Source organism: Grampus griseus (genome assembly GCF_964374135.1).
Source record: "Grampus griseus genome assembly, chromosome: 15".
Taxonomy (NCBI): Eukaryota; Metazoa; Chordata; class Mammalia; order Artiodactyla; family Delphinidae; genus Grampus; species Grampus griseus.
In genome coordinates, this window is record NC_139009.1 from 2025754 (window position 1) to 2042627 (window position 16874).

Below are 16874 nucleotides of genomic sequence, written 5' to 3' on the forward strand. Positions count from 1 at the left end.
GATGAGAACGCTTATCTGAAGGGCAGAAACAGCTGAACGCCCGCAGCGCTCTACCTGCTTCTAATTAGCGACAGTCAGTGGAGCACCTGGCCGGGAGGCTATCTGCAGCAGGGGCGGGGGCTGCCCTGCTCGCCCACCACCCTTCCTTCTGGATAAACGTCAGAGACGACGGAGCCACGCCCACTCAGGACACACGGACGAAGCACAAAGAGCGGAACACCCTAGGAAGGCAGGAGCCTTAAAGGCTGGATTTCAAGCACGGAAAGTACCGAGCGGCTAAAACGTCAGTTTGCTACATGTTTAACCTGGATCAAGGCAGGACAAGGTTGGCCGTTTCCTGGCTTGGCCACGCCTGCCTCTGGACGGAAACCACGGCACGGGCCCAAACCCGTCTGTCTCCTCACACGGTCGGGGTGCACGGCAGACACCCTCAGTAGGAACAAGGGGAAAGCGGGCATTGCTTTAAAGTGCCGACACGTGAACCAGTGTGAAGCTACCCCCAAGGGCAATTAATTCACGTTCTGGCTCATCACATCCCAGCCGTAGCCGCCCTCCAGTAAGTGCTACATGCCTTTCAAGAGAGGACACGTTTGTAAAATAACACACGTGGAGTCGTGTCTTACTCAACAAGCGGGTGCACCTGGCTCCAGACGGTCAGCTCAGCTCACAGCCGTGTGCTCCTGGGAGACCCCGACGTAGCGTCCTGACGACTGTGAACGCACGAAGGACCGTGCTCTCTAGCGCTGTGCCAGGCCTGCAGGAGCCGCCCTTGCTCCGGGGCGTCCCTGGGGCCCCATCAAGGGAAGACCGAGGACAGCAGCACGCAAGGCCCTGGGGGGCTGGTGGTGTTATCATCGTGCTGCCAGCGCACACGTTAATCCTAAAATTCAGAATTTCCTCTGTGCCGTGGACACACGCCCCCAAGAACAACGTGGAAGTGATGACAGATCGCTTTTCTTTTTTTTTTTTAATTTGGCCGCACTGCCCAGCATGTGGGATCTTAGCTCCCAGTTCGATCTTAGACCAGACCAGGGATCGAACCCGTGTCCCCTGCATTGGGAGCGCAGAGTCTTAACCACTGGACCACCAGGGAAGTCCCGACAGATCACTTTTAACATAAAGATTTTTAATCCAGTTTAAAAGAAATACTTAAAGCAAACTGCCCTTCAAATATGAGGTTAATGTAGGGTTTTTCTATGATTATAATGAATTAGGTATAATTGTATCTCAGAATTGTTAACTAAAAAAAAGGTACAAGTTTTTCTGTTAAAATTCAAAGGCTTGATTGTAAAAGAGATTTACTGTAGGGAGTTTAACCTAGAAATCTCACCTGGAACAAGTAATAACCCAGATAAAATAAAAATTAATTGTACACACATACAATCCCACAAAGGATCTAACTGGGGTGATTTTAAGGAACCACATGTACCAGAATATAAGGGAACTCCAAGCCACAAGCATAACGTTAAGGCAGCTACTTTATCGTGAACAAAAACGTGGCATAATCAAGCGAGGGTCCCTAACACGCCAGCGCATCCCCCATGGCACCCCCTACCCAGCTTCCCCCGTGTTTGGGGAGAACAGTGTCTTCTCTCTGCTCACTCCTGTCATCCACTGTCACTCCTTCGCACAGGGCAGGCGTGGCCTCGCCTGGTATCTGCTTAAAGTCCAAGAATCGGGTCCAGATGGGGCAGCTAAGTGGCTGCGTTTGGGCGCTGAAACTCACTGGGTCGCAGCTGAAGTCATGAGCTGACACAGGGCCACTGACCACTGATCCTGAATCAGAGAAAATGAGCGGATTTGCCCAGATCTCCACAGGTCCTTCCACGTGCAAACCGGTTCTATAGCTGCTCCCATTAAAACGTATTCTGATCCAACAGTCTCGCAGAGGAACGCTCACCTAGCCTCAAGTCTACAACACAAAAGCAAAGAGAATACGACTGCTTTTCTGCTGCATCAGGCCTGAGACCTTCACAAGAAGGGCCGGGGTGCGCCAGACCCCAGGGCACCGCTAGGCCGTCTGCGCCAGAAACTCTAGGTACTGCCCGCGGGCCTCGAAGTGGTCAGCCGGCCGGTTGTACGCCGTCCACACTGGGTCTCCCACAAACAGCCGCATGGCCTTCACGTAGTTCTAGAAAACAAGCAAACACAGCAGCAACGGTTAGACCAGCTACGGAGGTTAACGCTCCTTGCTGTTTTATCCCTGGGTCTTAGCACTTTCTTCCATCTTCTGAGAGGCAGCGTCGGTGCCACGGCGAGAAGGCCTCGTGCTCGGGCGGCCAAAGCATCTGCGGCTCCAGCTCAGCGCTGACCCTGCACTCTCTCGGCAAACACCCCAGCCGTGAGCGCTGACCCCGCCTGGGCGTGTGCCCCTCCTCCCCTCCTGCTTCCTTTGGTACCGGTTTCCCACGAATTAGAAGGGAGGGCAGCCTGCGTCACAGTAGAAACGTGCACACCTGTCCATCCGGGGTTCACTTTCAGCAATTTATCCCTCAGGTACACTCACATAAGTACAAAATGACGAATGTGTGAGGTTACTTATTACGGCACCGTTTACAACAGCAAAAAACTGGAAACAGTTGGCGTACCCATCTTTAGGGGTCAGCCGTCAATGGGCTAAATCAGGGTACGTCCCACAGTGGACACCAGGCAGCTGTAAACAGGAACGAGGCCCTTTACATCCTGAAACGAAACGATCCCAAAGCACGGCGAGCAGAAAGAAGGAAAATGCAGCCCCGCCTGCAGCAGTCGGCTGCCTCCCGAGGAAAAGGGAAAGATACTGGCTCACGTTCGCCTGATATGCGTGACAGCGTGCTAAGGAGACTTTTAAGGACACAACAGTGGTTACTTTCAGGGAGAGATACTGGGCGCTGGGAACAGGGGTGACAAGGCGACCCTTCTTCACACACCGCCTCATAATCCTGAGTTCTAAACCTAGTGCGTTCAGTTCCTAGCCAAAAATCGTGCTTAAATCTCAGATTCGTCCGAATCACACCCAGAGACCCTCAGAGCCGCCCTAGTCCTGCTTCTGTGGCCGGTCTCGGTGGCTCTACTGCACGACTGTTAAGGCCCAACTGAAATGCTCTTAAAATGATGAGAGAGCAGTGACCCTGAGACCCGCACAAAGCCGGACCCCTGGACGGATGCCTCCCGCTGACCTGCGTGCACGGGCCCGGGCGGGCGGGGGGCCCTGTGGCGCCAGCCACTCGCTCAGAGGTAGGTAGCATCCTCGCCTCCCGCCGCAGGGCTGAGTGTCCACGTCTGTGCACAGACCAGGCCCCAGCAGAGAAGACGAAAGGCCCACCTTCTCGTCCAGCGTGAAGCGGTGGTATATCCCGGCGGGGAGAGTGATCATGTCTCCTTTCTCCATGAAGATCCGGATCCACCTGTCCTCTTTATCCCTTACGTCGAAGTACCCACTGCCGTCCAGGATGTAGCGGATCTCATCATCCAGGTGTAAATGCTCCTCATAAAACATCTTAATCTAGAGCAGGAGGGGTTCTCGTGAGCCCTGAACACCAGGACTGAGCTGCCAGACACGTGCTCCACAGATAGGAATATCATCCTACATACGAGGGGCAGGAGCTACAATGCTCTGTGGAGCCGACCGGTGGACTAGCGGGAAAGGAAAGAAGGAACACACGGCGCTTACCGCGTGCCGGGCAACGCTCTCAGTGCTTTATATGAATAACTCACTCAGGTGCTCTCTGCACCCCCTTGGACAGATGAGGGATGTGGCTCAGAGAGGCTAGGTCGCCAGCCCAACATCACACAGCCTGGGTGTGTAGAGCCTAGACTCCCACGCAGACATCCTGGCTCCTGCAGCACACACGGCAGGCACGCTGATCGCACGCACACACACATCACGTGATCACACACCCCATCATGCTGATCACACTCGCACACACACATCACGCGATCAAATGCACACACCATCACGCGATCAAATGCACAGCAGCCGCGTTGATCACACGGGCAGATCAGAAGCCACGTGTGCACCTGAGGAAGGCAGTCACCGTCTCAACAAACACTTTCCACCTGTCCAAATGTACTTTTGTGTTTTTCAGATCTTTATCCCTCTAACGTTTATAATAAAAATATTCAAATACGAACAAAAGTTGAAAGAATTCTACAGTAAACGCCCATCTTGCCTCGTTATGATCTCCCATCTCTCCCCCTCCTGCGCAGGAGTTTTAAAGCTTTCCTTGAATAATGTCGGCATGTTTCTGGAAAATCCACAGATGTTTGGAAAATCACCACTGACAGTGAGAGCACAGCACATGAACACCTCCCTGTCAACCCCGTGGGCTGGTGAGGCTGTGCGGACGGGCCCCCTGCCGCTCGGGGCCCAGAGCCCCCGGAAGGTCAGCACAACTGAGCATACGCTGACCCCGCACCCCTTATGGGGTTCACCCTGAAGAGACGCCCTGGCGACACACAATGTGCACACGTCACTCCCTGCCGTACTGGCCGTAGGACACTGGGAACAATTCACAGGCCCAAGCAGAGCGGGAGAATACACAGCGGACGGGAGACACCATCACGACAACCGGAGGCCAGCAGCGCGGGGCACAGCGGGGTCAGCGGTACGGTGTGGAGGAGGCGGGGACACGGATCTGCCCTGTTGCGTAATTTTGGCTTTAGAACCTAGTTATGTTTTACAGAGACATAAATAAAATGAAAACAGGCTTGGGGGCGGTGGCGTGGGGCCATACGTCTGAAATCAAGAGAGACGCTCATAACCAAAGAAGGAAGAGAAAACTCATCTAAGTACCTTCTGAACACATTACTTTGACTACATCCTCAGTCTGAGACAGGACCACAAACAAGCCTGGAACTCCAGGGACCGGTCTGCTGTTCGTAACAGCGTGGCTGCAGCTGCCACCCCGGAAGCACAGGGTGTGTAGAAGGGCCGGCGGGACTGGAGCCGGGTTCTTGCTGTGGGAGGACAGAGACCCGAGCCTCTCTCTACAGACTGAGGAGTCGTCCCAGGAGTGTGACTGGACTCAGAGGCATCAGTGTGAACCAAAGATTGCTCTCACACGGACACGCACACACACGGGGACACACACACACGGACACACGGGGACACACACACACACACAGACACACGGGGACACACACGGACACACACATACACACACGGACACACACACGGGGACACGCACATGGACACACACACGGACACACACACGGACATACACATACAAGCGGACAAACATATACACACGGATACATACATATACACATGGGCACACACACACATACAGACACACACAAACACATACAGACACACGGACATACAGATATACATATGTGCACACACATATACACAGACACACGCACACACATACATACATATGGATACACACAGATGGACACAAACGCACAGACACACATACGTACACGGACACACACACACAGACACAATACACACACGGACACACAAGTACACATACACACACGGACACACACTCTCTCTCTCTCTCTCTCTCTCTCCCCCCCCCATCCAGTTGGCAGAAGGACCTGGGCACTGACCCCACAGTAGCAATGAGGGCACCAAGCGCCCTGTCTGGGTTTCCAAGTCCCCGGAAGGACAGCCGATTCCAGGGCCGGGTGGGGGGAAAGCCTGGAACACGCTGACCCAGAAAGCACGGAGGTGCTGATGAGCATGAGGGCACACGTCAGGAGGGCAGGGGCCACTGACAGGGGTGCCCACTTGCCGAGTCTGGAACAATCTGAACATCAAAGTGGATCATGGCAGGAAGGGACTACAGAGCATGAGGAAAATAAGACTCCATAAGCCTGTGTGGGTGTAAATCAACAGCAGAGGACGGAGAGGCCAGCTCAGTACAGGAGGATGACGGCTGCAAGGGCACCGTTTTCACCCTGACGCTGACACTGTTTCAGGCAGGAACCATCAAGATTTACTAAAATCACCAAGTCAAAGTTTGATAGAAAACACGATATTCACAGTCGAAAAGTAACTCTCGACAAATTTCTTATTCGTTACACAGGGGAAAACATGGTCACTTCACAACGCAGAAACTTGATGGGCACCAGCCTAACCAAGTTTAGCATCACCGATGACACAACCCTGACAGCACGTGCCACCCGACAGGGTACCCTGGGCAGACACAACACCACTTCTGTAGAATTCCTGCCAAAAACGCACAACCTGAGTCTAACCACGAGGAAACCTAAGGCAAACACGAGATAATCAGATAACAAAGAAGTTTGTTTTACAAGAACAAGAGAGATATGCCTGTATTAGGGACAGGGTTTTATTTCAGGAGAGAAGCTATTCTACAAGATGGTAATGATGAAAATAATCTAACTACTAGCATTTACAATATATGAGCCCCTTCTGTGGAAGATGGGAAGTCTAAAATTCCAAGTAAGAAAACACCATTTAAATCTCAGAGGATCTCATGACTCAGTAGGGCACTTGGTGAAAACTTCCGTCATTTTGTAAGGTGTTATAATATTTGTGCTCTGAGTGACAAGAATAATTTGATATAGAACAAAGTAAGGAGATAAAAAACACAAAACACATCTACTTTAAACAATTTTGGTGTCGCTGCACCACTTTCATTCTTAGGTCAACGTGCTAAGTGTTGGTTCACCTACTTATATTTTCTTTTTCAGGAACACACACAGAAGACATCCAAGCTAATGGAAGGGAGCCTTCCTGGCGGGTTCAGCAGAAAGAGCCTGAGACCAGGGGGAGGACCTGGGTTCTGGGCCTGGCTTTATCAACATGACCATGGGAAGCGGTCCACACCTCCTCCAGGTGTCCAGTGATTAAGACTAAGAGGCTAAAGCTCAGTGAGCCATTTATTTTCCTCAGAGCTTCACAGTTCATAGCTCAGCTCGATGAAAGAAAAAGTCTTGGGACCAACGCAACTGCCAACTTTTTTTTTTTTTTTTTGCGGTACACGGGCCTCTCACTGTTGTGGCCTCTCCCGTTGCGGGGCACAGGCTCCGGACGCGCAGGCTCAGCGGCCATGGCTCACGGGTCCAGCCGCTCCGCGGCATGTGGGATCTTCCCGGACCGGGGCACGAACCCGTGTCCCCTGCATCGGCAGGCGGACTCTCAACCACTGCGCCACCAGGAAGCCCCTACACAGCTGCCAACTTTTGTCAAGAAAGAAAAATTCTAAGACAACTATTATTGTCGCTATTGTTTCATAACGAAGTCACCTTATTCCTGAGAAAGCAAAGATAACAATTCCAAAAACAAGGCAGTCATTTAACTTATTAAAAACTCTGCACGTCTGTTTTCTCATTTTGCCAAGGATCAGTGAGTTTCTTTATTAACGGGCACCCGGGAATTACCATAAAACTAACAACTTAAAACAACCCTGACTTCACTTCCATATGAGACGGGGTAACAGAAACTGGATTTCCTCTCCCACCTCCAACAGTCAAAACAAACACAATATAAGAAATAATGGTTTGCAAAACACCAGACACCAGGAAAGGGAAGAAAGTGACCCGTGAGGCAGAAACAAGAGAGGGGAACCCTACTCCTGCTCTAGCTCACACCTTGAGAGAGTTCTCAGGCGGTGGTGCAGGGAGCGGGGGACCCAGGCAGGGCACCCTGAGCTGAAGAGCAGAGCTGAGCATCTGGGGAGACCAAGGGAGCTAGTATGCAAGACGGGAGTGCCCAAGGAGAGAGCTTCACAGAGAAAATCCCAAAGACCCGCCGAGGATCTCCCTCCAGTATTCTGAGAGCGCATCTGAACGGGCCTAGGAAGACTACCTGAGGCTGGGAGAGAACCACTCGGATTCTTCAGGATTGAAAGGAGCAGCTCCTGGCACTGACACCGACCCAGGAACAGTGCCCCTCCTACCAGTCAGACTGGGAAAACCTCACTGTTCACGGGGCTTTGTGTGGTGTACACAAAGGAACTGTGCTTCCTTAGTGGGGAATAAGTAGCTATAGGTTGGTCTACCTAACAAGTCTTAAAGGAAAGACCCAAAAGGATCAAATTGTTGCCAATAAGCTTACATGCATTCCAGAACAAAACTCAAGAATATTTATACTGATACAACAATATCCAGCACCCAAGGGAACAAAATCACAGTGTCTGGCATCCAATCAAAAATTACCAAACACGCAAAGAAGTGAGAAAACATGACCTTTAACCAGAAGATAAATCAATCAACCAAGACCAACTCAGACTTGAGTTTCCAAATGGAAACAGGGACTCATGCAACAGAGTAAGGAGCATCAGAAATGCTAACTATACGGTAATTAAAGAGTATTTTTAAATAGGATTTAAACCTCTTCACAATATAATTTACTACTTAAAAATGAAAACAGGGCTTCCCTGGTGGCACAGTGGTTGAGAGTCCGCCTGCCAATGCAGGGGACATGGGTTCGAGCCCTGGTCTGGGAGGATCCCACATGCCGCGGAGCAACTAGGCCCGTGAGCCACAACTACCGAGCCTGCGCATCTGGAGCCTGTGCCCCACAATAAGAGAGGCCACAACAGTGAAAGGCCCGCGCACCGCGATTAAGAGTGGCCCCCACTCGCCGCAACTAGAGAAAGCCCTCGCACAGAACCGAAGACCCAACACAGCCAAAAATAAATTAATTAATTAATAAAAAATAAAATAAATAAAACCCTAAGGCAATCACTAAAACATTTTTTTAAATGATAAGCTAAGAGGAAAGAAAACAGAATCACACAAAATGCTCAATTAAAATCAGACAAGGAAGAAAAAGAGGAGTACATTTTTTAAATAATAAAGAACAAGTATAATAAATTAAAAGTTACAAATATGGTATATATCAATCCAACCACATCAATAATCAATTTAATGTGAATGGTCTAAATCCATCAATTAAAAGACAGAGACTGTCAGAATAGATTAAAAGCAAAAAACAAACAAACAAAAAACCCTCTAACTATGTGCTGTCTATGGGAAATCCACTATAAATATAAATACACAAATAGGTTAAAAGCGAAGATCTGGAGAAAGAAACACCATGTTAACACTAATCAAAAGAAAGCTCAAGGAGCTACATTACTTTCAGACAAAGCAGACTTCAGTACAAGAAACTCACAAGGGATAAAGGTGTATACTATGTAATGACAAAAGGGCCAAATCTCCAGGAGGACATAACAGTCTTAAACAAGTATGCCTCTAACAACAGTAAGGATATAGTTGAACTGAACAGCACCATCAATCAACTGGAAATAATTGACATTCACAGAATACTTCAACCAACGACAGCAGAACACACATTCTTCTCAAGCTCACATGGCGCCTTCACCAAGATGGACTATATTCTGGCCCATAAAACAAGGCTCCACATATTTACAAGGACTCACATAATACAAAACACACTCTCTCACTACAATGGAGCTAAATCAGAAACTAACAGAAGACAAAGCTCTGGAAAAGTCCCCAAATAACTGGAAACTAACATATGTCAAGAAACCTATATAGTTCAAAGAAGAAATCAAAAAGGAAGTTAATTCGGAGATATTCTAAATTGAATAAAAATGAAAATTTGTGTGATGCCACTCAAGCAGCACACAGGGGAACATTTACAAAACTAAACACCTATATTAAAAAAGAAGAGGGGTTTCCCTGGTGGCGCAGTGGCTGAGAGTCCGCCTGCCAATGCAGGGGACACGGGTTCGTGCCCCGGTCCGGGAGGATCCCACATGCCGCAGACCAGGTGGGCCCGTGAGCCATGGCCGCTGAGCCTGCATGTCCGGAGCCTGTGATCCGCAACGGGAGAGGCCAAAACAGTGAGAGGCCTGCGTACCGCAAAAAAAAAAAAAGAAGGAAGGCTTCACGTCAATGACCTCAGCATCCACTTTAAAAAATTAGAAAAAGAAGAGTAATTAAACCCAAGGTGAGTAGAAGAAGGCAAATAAAGACAAGAGCAGAATTCAAGATAATAGAGAACAGAAAAACAATATTGAAAAATCAATGAAACCAAAAGCTGTTTGGTAAGATCAACAAAACTGATAAACTTCTAGCGGAACTTGGGCAAAGGAGAGAAGGGACACAAATTACCAATATCAGGAATGAAGGAGACAGCACTACAGATTCTACAGATATTGTGAGGATCATAAGGGAATAGTCTGAATAACTTCATGCCAATGAATCTGACAACTCAGATGGAATGGACAAAAGCCTTGAAGGACACAAACTACTTAAGATTATTCAAGAAACAGATATTCTGGATAGCCCTATATCTGGTAAAGAAACTGAATTCGTAGCTAAAAACCTTCCTACAAAGAAAGCTCCAGGCCCATATGACTTCACTGGTTAATCTGCCAAACATTTAAGGAAAAATGAAACCCATTCTACACATACTCTTCCAGAAACCTGAAAAGGAGGGAGTATTTCGCAGCCTATTCTATGAGGCCAGCATTACTCTGATATAAAACCAAAATGAAGACATTAAAAAGGAAAGAGAAGCTTGTGTTTATTAGTAGCAAATATAATGATTCCCCTCTTCAAATACTTTAGAGCTCCCTCACCTTTTCTTCGTAATTTGGTAGTCTGTCTTTGCATATGGTTATTATGTCCATCCAGGAGTAGTTTCTCTCCTTTCGGATCTTCTCTAATTCCGGATCATTCTCGTATTTGTCGGCATCCAGCTAAAAGAGTTTAAAACACAAACAGGAGGCCACATGAGTGCATCGAGACATTCTCTCTCTGGATCTCCAATATCATACTCCAAATTTATCATCCAGTCCTTTGTCCATACTAAACCAACCTTTCTCCCCCTCCTTTCCCTATTTCTTTTAATGGTTTTCCCACTCTCCATAACAGCTAAAAACTACGCAGTTGTGTTTAATTCCCACCTCCCTTCTCCGCAACGGTCCTGCCTGGGGGATTCCAGTCCCACCGTCAGGAGCCCAGGGGAAGCTCTCATCGCCTCAAGCCTGTCCACACCGCCATGCCCTGTTCCTCTGCCACCAATCCGCTCTGCAAGTCTAACTGATCTCTCGATAGCATCTCTTTGGTTACGTTGTTTCCCTGGGCCAAAACACCTGAAGCTGTCAGAGCCTACAAATAAAAGGCAAAATCCTTAGACAGAGACAAGAAGCCTTCTACCACCTGGCCCGGGCTGCCTTTTCTACTCCTCTGTCCCTATTCCCTGTTTTTAAAACACCTACATTCTAAACCAAATGCGATTATGGGCTGCTCTTCAAAAACACCCGATGCTTCACAGCCCCACACCCCTGCTCCTGACACCTTCCTACGCCTGGAACGGCCTTTCCCTGTTTCCACTTATCACAATCCCATCAACTGTTTAACGTCCATTTTTTTTCTTTTTTTTTTTTTTATTTTGCGGTACGCGGGCCTCTCACTGCTGTGGCCTCTCCCGTCGCGGAGCACAGGCTCCGGACGCGCAGGCTCAGCGGCCATGGCTCACGGGCCCAGCCGCTCTGAGACATGTGGGATCCTCCCGGACCCGGGCAGGAACCCGTGTCCCCTGCATCGGCAGGCGGACTCTCAACCACTGCGCCACCAGGGAAGCCCTAACGTCCAATTTTAAGGTCATCTTCTTCATGAACCACACCCCTGGGCCCCAAACACCATTACTATGAACTCCTCCTTAAAACTACTGGCAAAGAATTTCACACATTTTGCCTTATGTTGCAATAAAATGCGCATGGTATCCCAACTACTGAACAGCAAACTCAGAATACCTCAAAGTACTAGTCGGCGATACGTTAGCTGCTAAAAGACGACTCCCCAAACGAGCAGATCCACACAGTACGCACTAGTGCACCATCCACCTTGAAACCCTGAGCGCGTGAGTGCTTCCTACCGCCCTGCGGCGGCACTAACAGAACAGGCAAAAAGGCTCCCCCTGCTGTCGCCGCTCAAGCGCGGTGATTATTAAGAAAGGTACGAAAATACAGAGTAAACGAAGTTTAATTTCGACAGCCCTTTGCCTCACCATCCAGAGCACAACGAGAAGGCAGGAGAAACTGGGTTTGATCTCCTGGAAAACCGCAAAGGTGACTTTTACAGCGTCTTACTGTATCCTTTGGGTACATTCAGAAGTTGGCCACCGTCTCACACCCGCTCTTAAACTGTCACATGTACCGCGAAACCCGAAGTGCAGGGATTTGCAGTAAAACTAACTTATTTTCTTCTCAGAACACACGCGATACTGCCCTGAAGACACCGCCTTCCAGGAGGTCGTGGGGGGCGCCCCGGCCCCTCCCCCGGAGACCCGCACTCGCCGCGGGCCCTCCAGGGACCCCAAGCCCTCCCGCCCCGCCCGTCCCGCCTTCAACCCGGACGGCCGACGACCCCGCCGGCACCGGACCCTCCGCCACGTTCCGACGGCTCACACCCTGCCCCCGCCTCGCCCTGGGCGCCAACCCCCCATCCCCCCAACCCCCAACCCCCCAACCCCGCTACTGAGCCTGCGCAGTGCGCACCACGGCCTGGACGCCGACCCCCGGCCCCGCCGCCGGGCATGCGCAGGGCGCAGGGCGCACGGGGTCCCATCATGGCGGCGGCCCCCGTTCCCGGGGGCGCGGGGCGCGCGGGAACTCAGGGATGAGCGGAGGGCTCGCCCGCCCGCGACCCCGCCCCAGAGCCCCCGCCCCGCAAGACCCCGACCGCGCCCCCGGTCCCGCGTACCTTCCAGTAAAGGACCCCGAGCCCGCGCAGCTGCTCCAGGCCGACCGGGCGCGCGGGCTCCCCGCGGTGGGGGCGCCGCGGGTCGTCGGCCGACTTGTCCATGTACCAGGCCTGCACCATGGCCGGGCCCGGGGGCAGCGTCGCCGCCTGACCCCGGACCTGCTCGGGCCGGTCTGAGCCCGGGACCTGCACCCGGGACCCGCGCGGGCTGCCCCTCCCCCGACCCCTCCCCCGGGAGCCGCCGGGAGGGAGGGAGGGAAGGAAGGAAGGAGGGAGGGAGGGTGGCGCGGGAAAGGAAAGCGGGAGGGAGGGCGGCGCGGGAAAGGAAAGCGGGCGGGACGCGCTCCGAAGGCCCCGGGCCGAGGGCTTCCTTCCCGCGGGCCGGCGGATGGGCTCCGAGCGCGGGGCAGGTGTCCCCCGAGGGCTGTCTGCCGGCTCGGCTCAGGCCCGGTGACCACCCGGAGCCGAACCTGAGCGGGGCCAACCGCCCACCCGTGGCTGTCAATCAGCTCCTCGTGCAGGAGGCCGAGTGTGGCCCGGCCCTGCGTGAACTCAGTCGTCCGGGGGAGGGGCTGCTTGGCCGGCACTGTGTTCCCGCTGCACGGGATCGGGTATAATTCAGCGCCCTCGAGCACCGCGCACATGCCTCGCGGGGTGAGGGCTACAGTCTCCTTGAACCTCCAGACGCCATCTTGTGAAGCAGTTTATACCGCGATTAAATAGTTCGTATTTTACAGCGAAGAAAGCAAATGCCAAAAAAAAGAGTGATTTTTGTTAAGCCCGTGCCGCTGAGATGGTGCACAGCTGTGGCTTGAGGCCAGATCAAGTCACCACAGAGGACCCCCGGCATCATTCCGGGTGGGATATTGTACTCTCCGTCCCCCCATGTTTACAGTATCAGCAGTCTGCAATACCACCCTATAATTTTAAATTGCTTCCTTTTTCCCTTTTTCATCTCATCTCCTTTCCCTATATAATGTCATGTCCTAGAATAAATACAAGCTTCCCAATCCTTGAATTTCTAATCAGTTTAGCTGACAAGGGGGGAAAAATCCAGCTGCTCAATCAGCCTAGGTTTATCTCTTCAAATCGATCAATCAAAGAGATCAGCTTATCTCAGCCATTCACCCCAGTGTCTGTAACAGGGAATCAAGTAACTAGAACACGTGTGGGACTCAGGCTGGACCGCTCTCAGACAGCACATCCCCAAAGCAGACAGCTGACTCTAGAACCTCCAGAAATACTGTGTGAAGAGCACACTTTTATTTCAATTCGGTTCCGTTGCACCCTGACTGCAAACACAGGATGCAACGTGTGGGCACGTGCCCACATCCTTCTTAGAGAGCCTGCCTCTCCAGCGCCTCACTTGACAATTACTGCTCATCCTTCAGGGTTCCACGTGAGACATCACTGCCCACTTTTTTTCTGCCCCTCACTGCTCTCCCCTTCCCTCCTCACCCTTCTCACCACTCCCTCAGGTTCCCAGATCCAACCACAGCCTCTGTTCTCATCAGCCAGTTCATTACAGCCGCCACTCCCTGTTCCTTCAGCCTGCTCCTTACCCCGCCCCCCCCAGTTGTGGCTCCTCTCCGCATGCCCACAACATTGTGGAGTGTCCCAGGGCTAATAAGTACCGCAAAACTAACGTGGCCAAACCGAACTCGAGTCCCGCACATCCAAACATGCCTCTCTCTATCCTTTGCCAACTCCGTAAACAGCAGCTCCAACCACCCGATGCCTTGATCCAAAACCTCGGGGTTTTCCTATTTCCTCTCCCTCACCCTCAACATCCAGTCCTACCTACAGCGAATCCTGTGGATTTGAGCTTCCAAACACACCACAAATCCCCTCACATCCCTGCGTCCTCCTCCTCCTGCCTGTCGTCTTGCCTGATGGAGCTGCTGACAACTGGAATCGACTGCCTGCTTCCATCTCTGCCCCACTGCAGTCCGTCCTATGCAGAGCGTATACTTAAAAACACAAACCAGGGGCTTCCCTGGTGGCGCAGTGGTTGGGAGTCCGCCTGCCGACGCAGGGGACACGGGTTCGTGCCCCGGTCCGGGAAGATCCCACATGCCGCGGAGCGGCTGGGCCCGTGAGCCATGGCCGCTGAGCCTGCGCGTCCGGAGCCTGTGCTCCGCAATGGGAGAGGCCACAATAGTGAGAGGCCGCGTACCGCAAAAAAAAAAAAAAAAAGGCGAACGAGCATAATTCCCCAGTCCCTGTGAGCATGCTTCACGAACTGATTTCCTTCAAAGAGTGAAAAAGAAGGAAAAATAAATAAAAACTAACTAAAACAAAAAAACAAAAAAAAAACACAAACCAGATCATGTCACTGCTCGACTTTAACCCTCCTTGCTAACCCTGCCCTGGCTCCACGGCCCGTGTGGCTGGCGCCTGACCACCTCTCCCTCTTGTTCTCTGCCCTCCGCCTGCCCGGGCCTCCACCTGCATCTCCCGCCCCTCCTCGCTGCCAGGGCTTTGACATGCAGTTGTCCCACCTTCCTTCTTTGCTCTTCCTTTCTCCAAGCACTTTTCTCCTGCGTACTTCCATTTTTCAGCGTAAATATCCTTTTTTTTTTAATTTTTTTGGCCTCATGGTGCAGCTTGTGGGATTTTAGTTCCCCGACCAGGGATCAAACCCGCGCTCCCTGCATTGGAAGCACATAGTCTTAACCACTGGACCGCCAGGGAAGTCCTGTCGGTTGTTTTCTTAAAAGACAGGCTCGGGACTTCCGTGGTGGTGCAGTGGTTAAGAATCTGCCTGCCTATGCAAGGGACACGGGCTGGATCCCTGGTCTGGGAAGATCCCACATGCCGCGGAGCAGCTAAGCCCGTGTACCACGACTACTGAGCCCACACACCACAACTACTAAAGCCCGTGCACCTAGAGCCCGTGCTCCGCAACAAGAGAAGCCACCGCGGTGAGAAGCCCGCGCACCGCAACGAAGAGTAGCCCCCCCGCTCGCCGTAACTAGAGAAAGTACGCACGCAGCAACAAAGACCCAATGCAGCCAAAAAAAAAATATATATATATATATATATATATATATATATATATATATATATATATATATATATATATATATATATATATAAGGCTCAGTTCATTTTGGGGAAAATGTCTGCCAAACACCCTGGTTGGAATAACCATAGTTATTTGGTGGCAAGCTCAGCTTGCAGCTCAATCATACAGGAGCTTTTTCCCTCAAAACAACCAGGGAACTTTGGCAAACAGTAGAGATGCTTTCTGTATGCTTCCTGCTTTGCCCCAGAGGTATTACAAAGATGTCTACTGGGGGGGGGGTCAAGATTAATAAAATTAATAATTTTTACTATTTCATCAGGACAGTCTTAAGAGAAACGGGGCTTTGTTTTGCTTTGTCTTGTGAGGGACATGATCAATGCTAGTAGTTTTGTGCTGCGGCCCAAGCCACCCTCAGGCAGCAACAACGTGACCCACCCGGCTTCACCCCGTTCCTGCAGCGCGCAGCCCCGGGGGAAGCGGGTACTGTCCTGGCATCCTCACCAAGCTGCTCTCGTCCGCTCACCTACCCTTTAAGAACGCAGCTCTCTGGAACAGACCCAAACCACTATGTGTAAAATAGAGAAGCAACAAGGAATTACACCCATTGTCTTGTAATAACGTACAATGGAGTATAATCTGCGAAAATGCTGAGTCACTATGTTGTACACCTGAAACTAACACTGTAAATCAACTATACTTCACTGATTAAAAGAAAAAAAATGCAGCCCTCAGCTCTGTTGTTTAGGGTGCAGGTGACTGAAATCCAACAAGCTGCTTAAGCTGACAAAACAAAACAGAGGTCCTGGCTCACGTTACTGAGAAAGGTTAGAGCATCCCTTGCCTTGAGCGCAAGTGGATTTGGGGCTCGGAGGAACTTAACAGCTCTGTCTGTCTCTGCCTGTGTCCGTCTGTCTGTCTCTCTCTCCACATCCCAACTAGCTTTTCTCTGTGCTTTGGCTTAATTCTCATCCACCGGGATGAGCTTTTTGTACATGTCAGGAAACAGCCACCAGTAGCTCTGAAACTGCTTGTAATTCAGGGAAAAGGAGCTCTTGATGTAGTGTCTGGACATCCAGTCTCATGGAAGTTTCCAGGTGGCCAAGCAAGAGCCACGTGTCCACGCCGTGGGTCTCTGTGGGAGTCCGAGGCCCGGTTGTGGCCACGTGGGCAGCCGTCAGGGAAGCCCCGAGCCTGGCAGCCCCATCAC

At 51.2% G+C, this 16874-nt stretch overlaps 1 protein-coding gene across 1 annotated transcript; it reads right to left on the bottom strand.

Moving 5' to 3' along the window:
• Positions 1-1105: 1105 nt before the first annotated feature.
• ADI1 (acireductone dioxygenase 1) lies at positions 1106-13159 on the bottom strand. The gene is made up of 4 exons (XM_082672641.1): positions 12640-13159; positions 10512-10631; positions 3305-3484; positions 1106-2131 (listed from the first exon to the last, which is right to left on the bottom strand). The coding sequence occupies exons 1-4, from the start codon at positions 12757-12759 to the stop codon at positions 2012-2014; spliced, it is 540 nt and encodes a 179-aa protein (XP_082528767.1). The 5' UTR covers positions 12760-13159; the 3' UTR covers positions 1106-2011.
• Positions 13160-16874: the final 3715 nt, after the last annotated feature.

Bases quoted from the DNA above. Each gene is read 5' to 3' on its own strand.
- ADI1 (XM_082672641.1), bottom strand. From the start codon at position 12,759: ATGGTGCAGGCCTGGTACATGGACAAGTCGGCCGACGACCCGCGGCGC. The intron at 3,485-10,511 runs GTGAGGGAGCTC...CTCCTGCTCTAG, and splicing joins TACCAAATTACGAAGAAAAG to ATTAAGATGTTTTATGAGGA. The intron at 2,132-3,304 runs GTGGGCCTTTCG...CTTGTTTTCTAG, and splicing joins GCTTCACGCTGGACGAGAAG to AACTACGTGAAGGCCATGCG.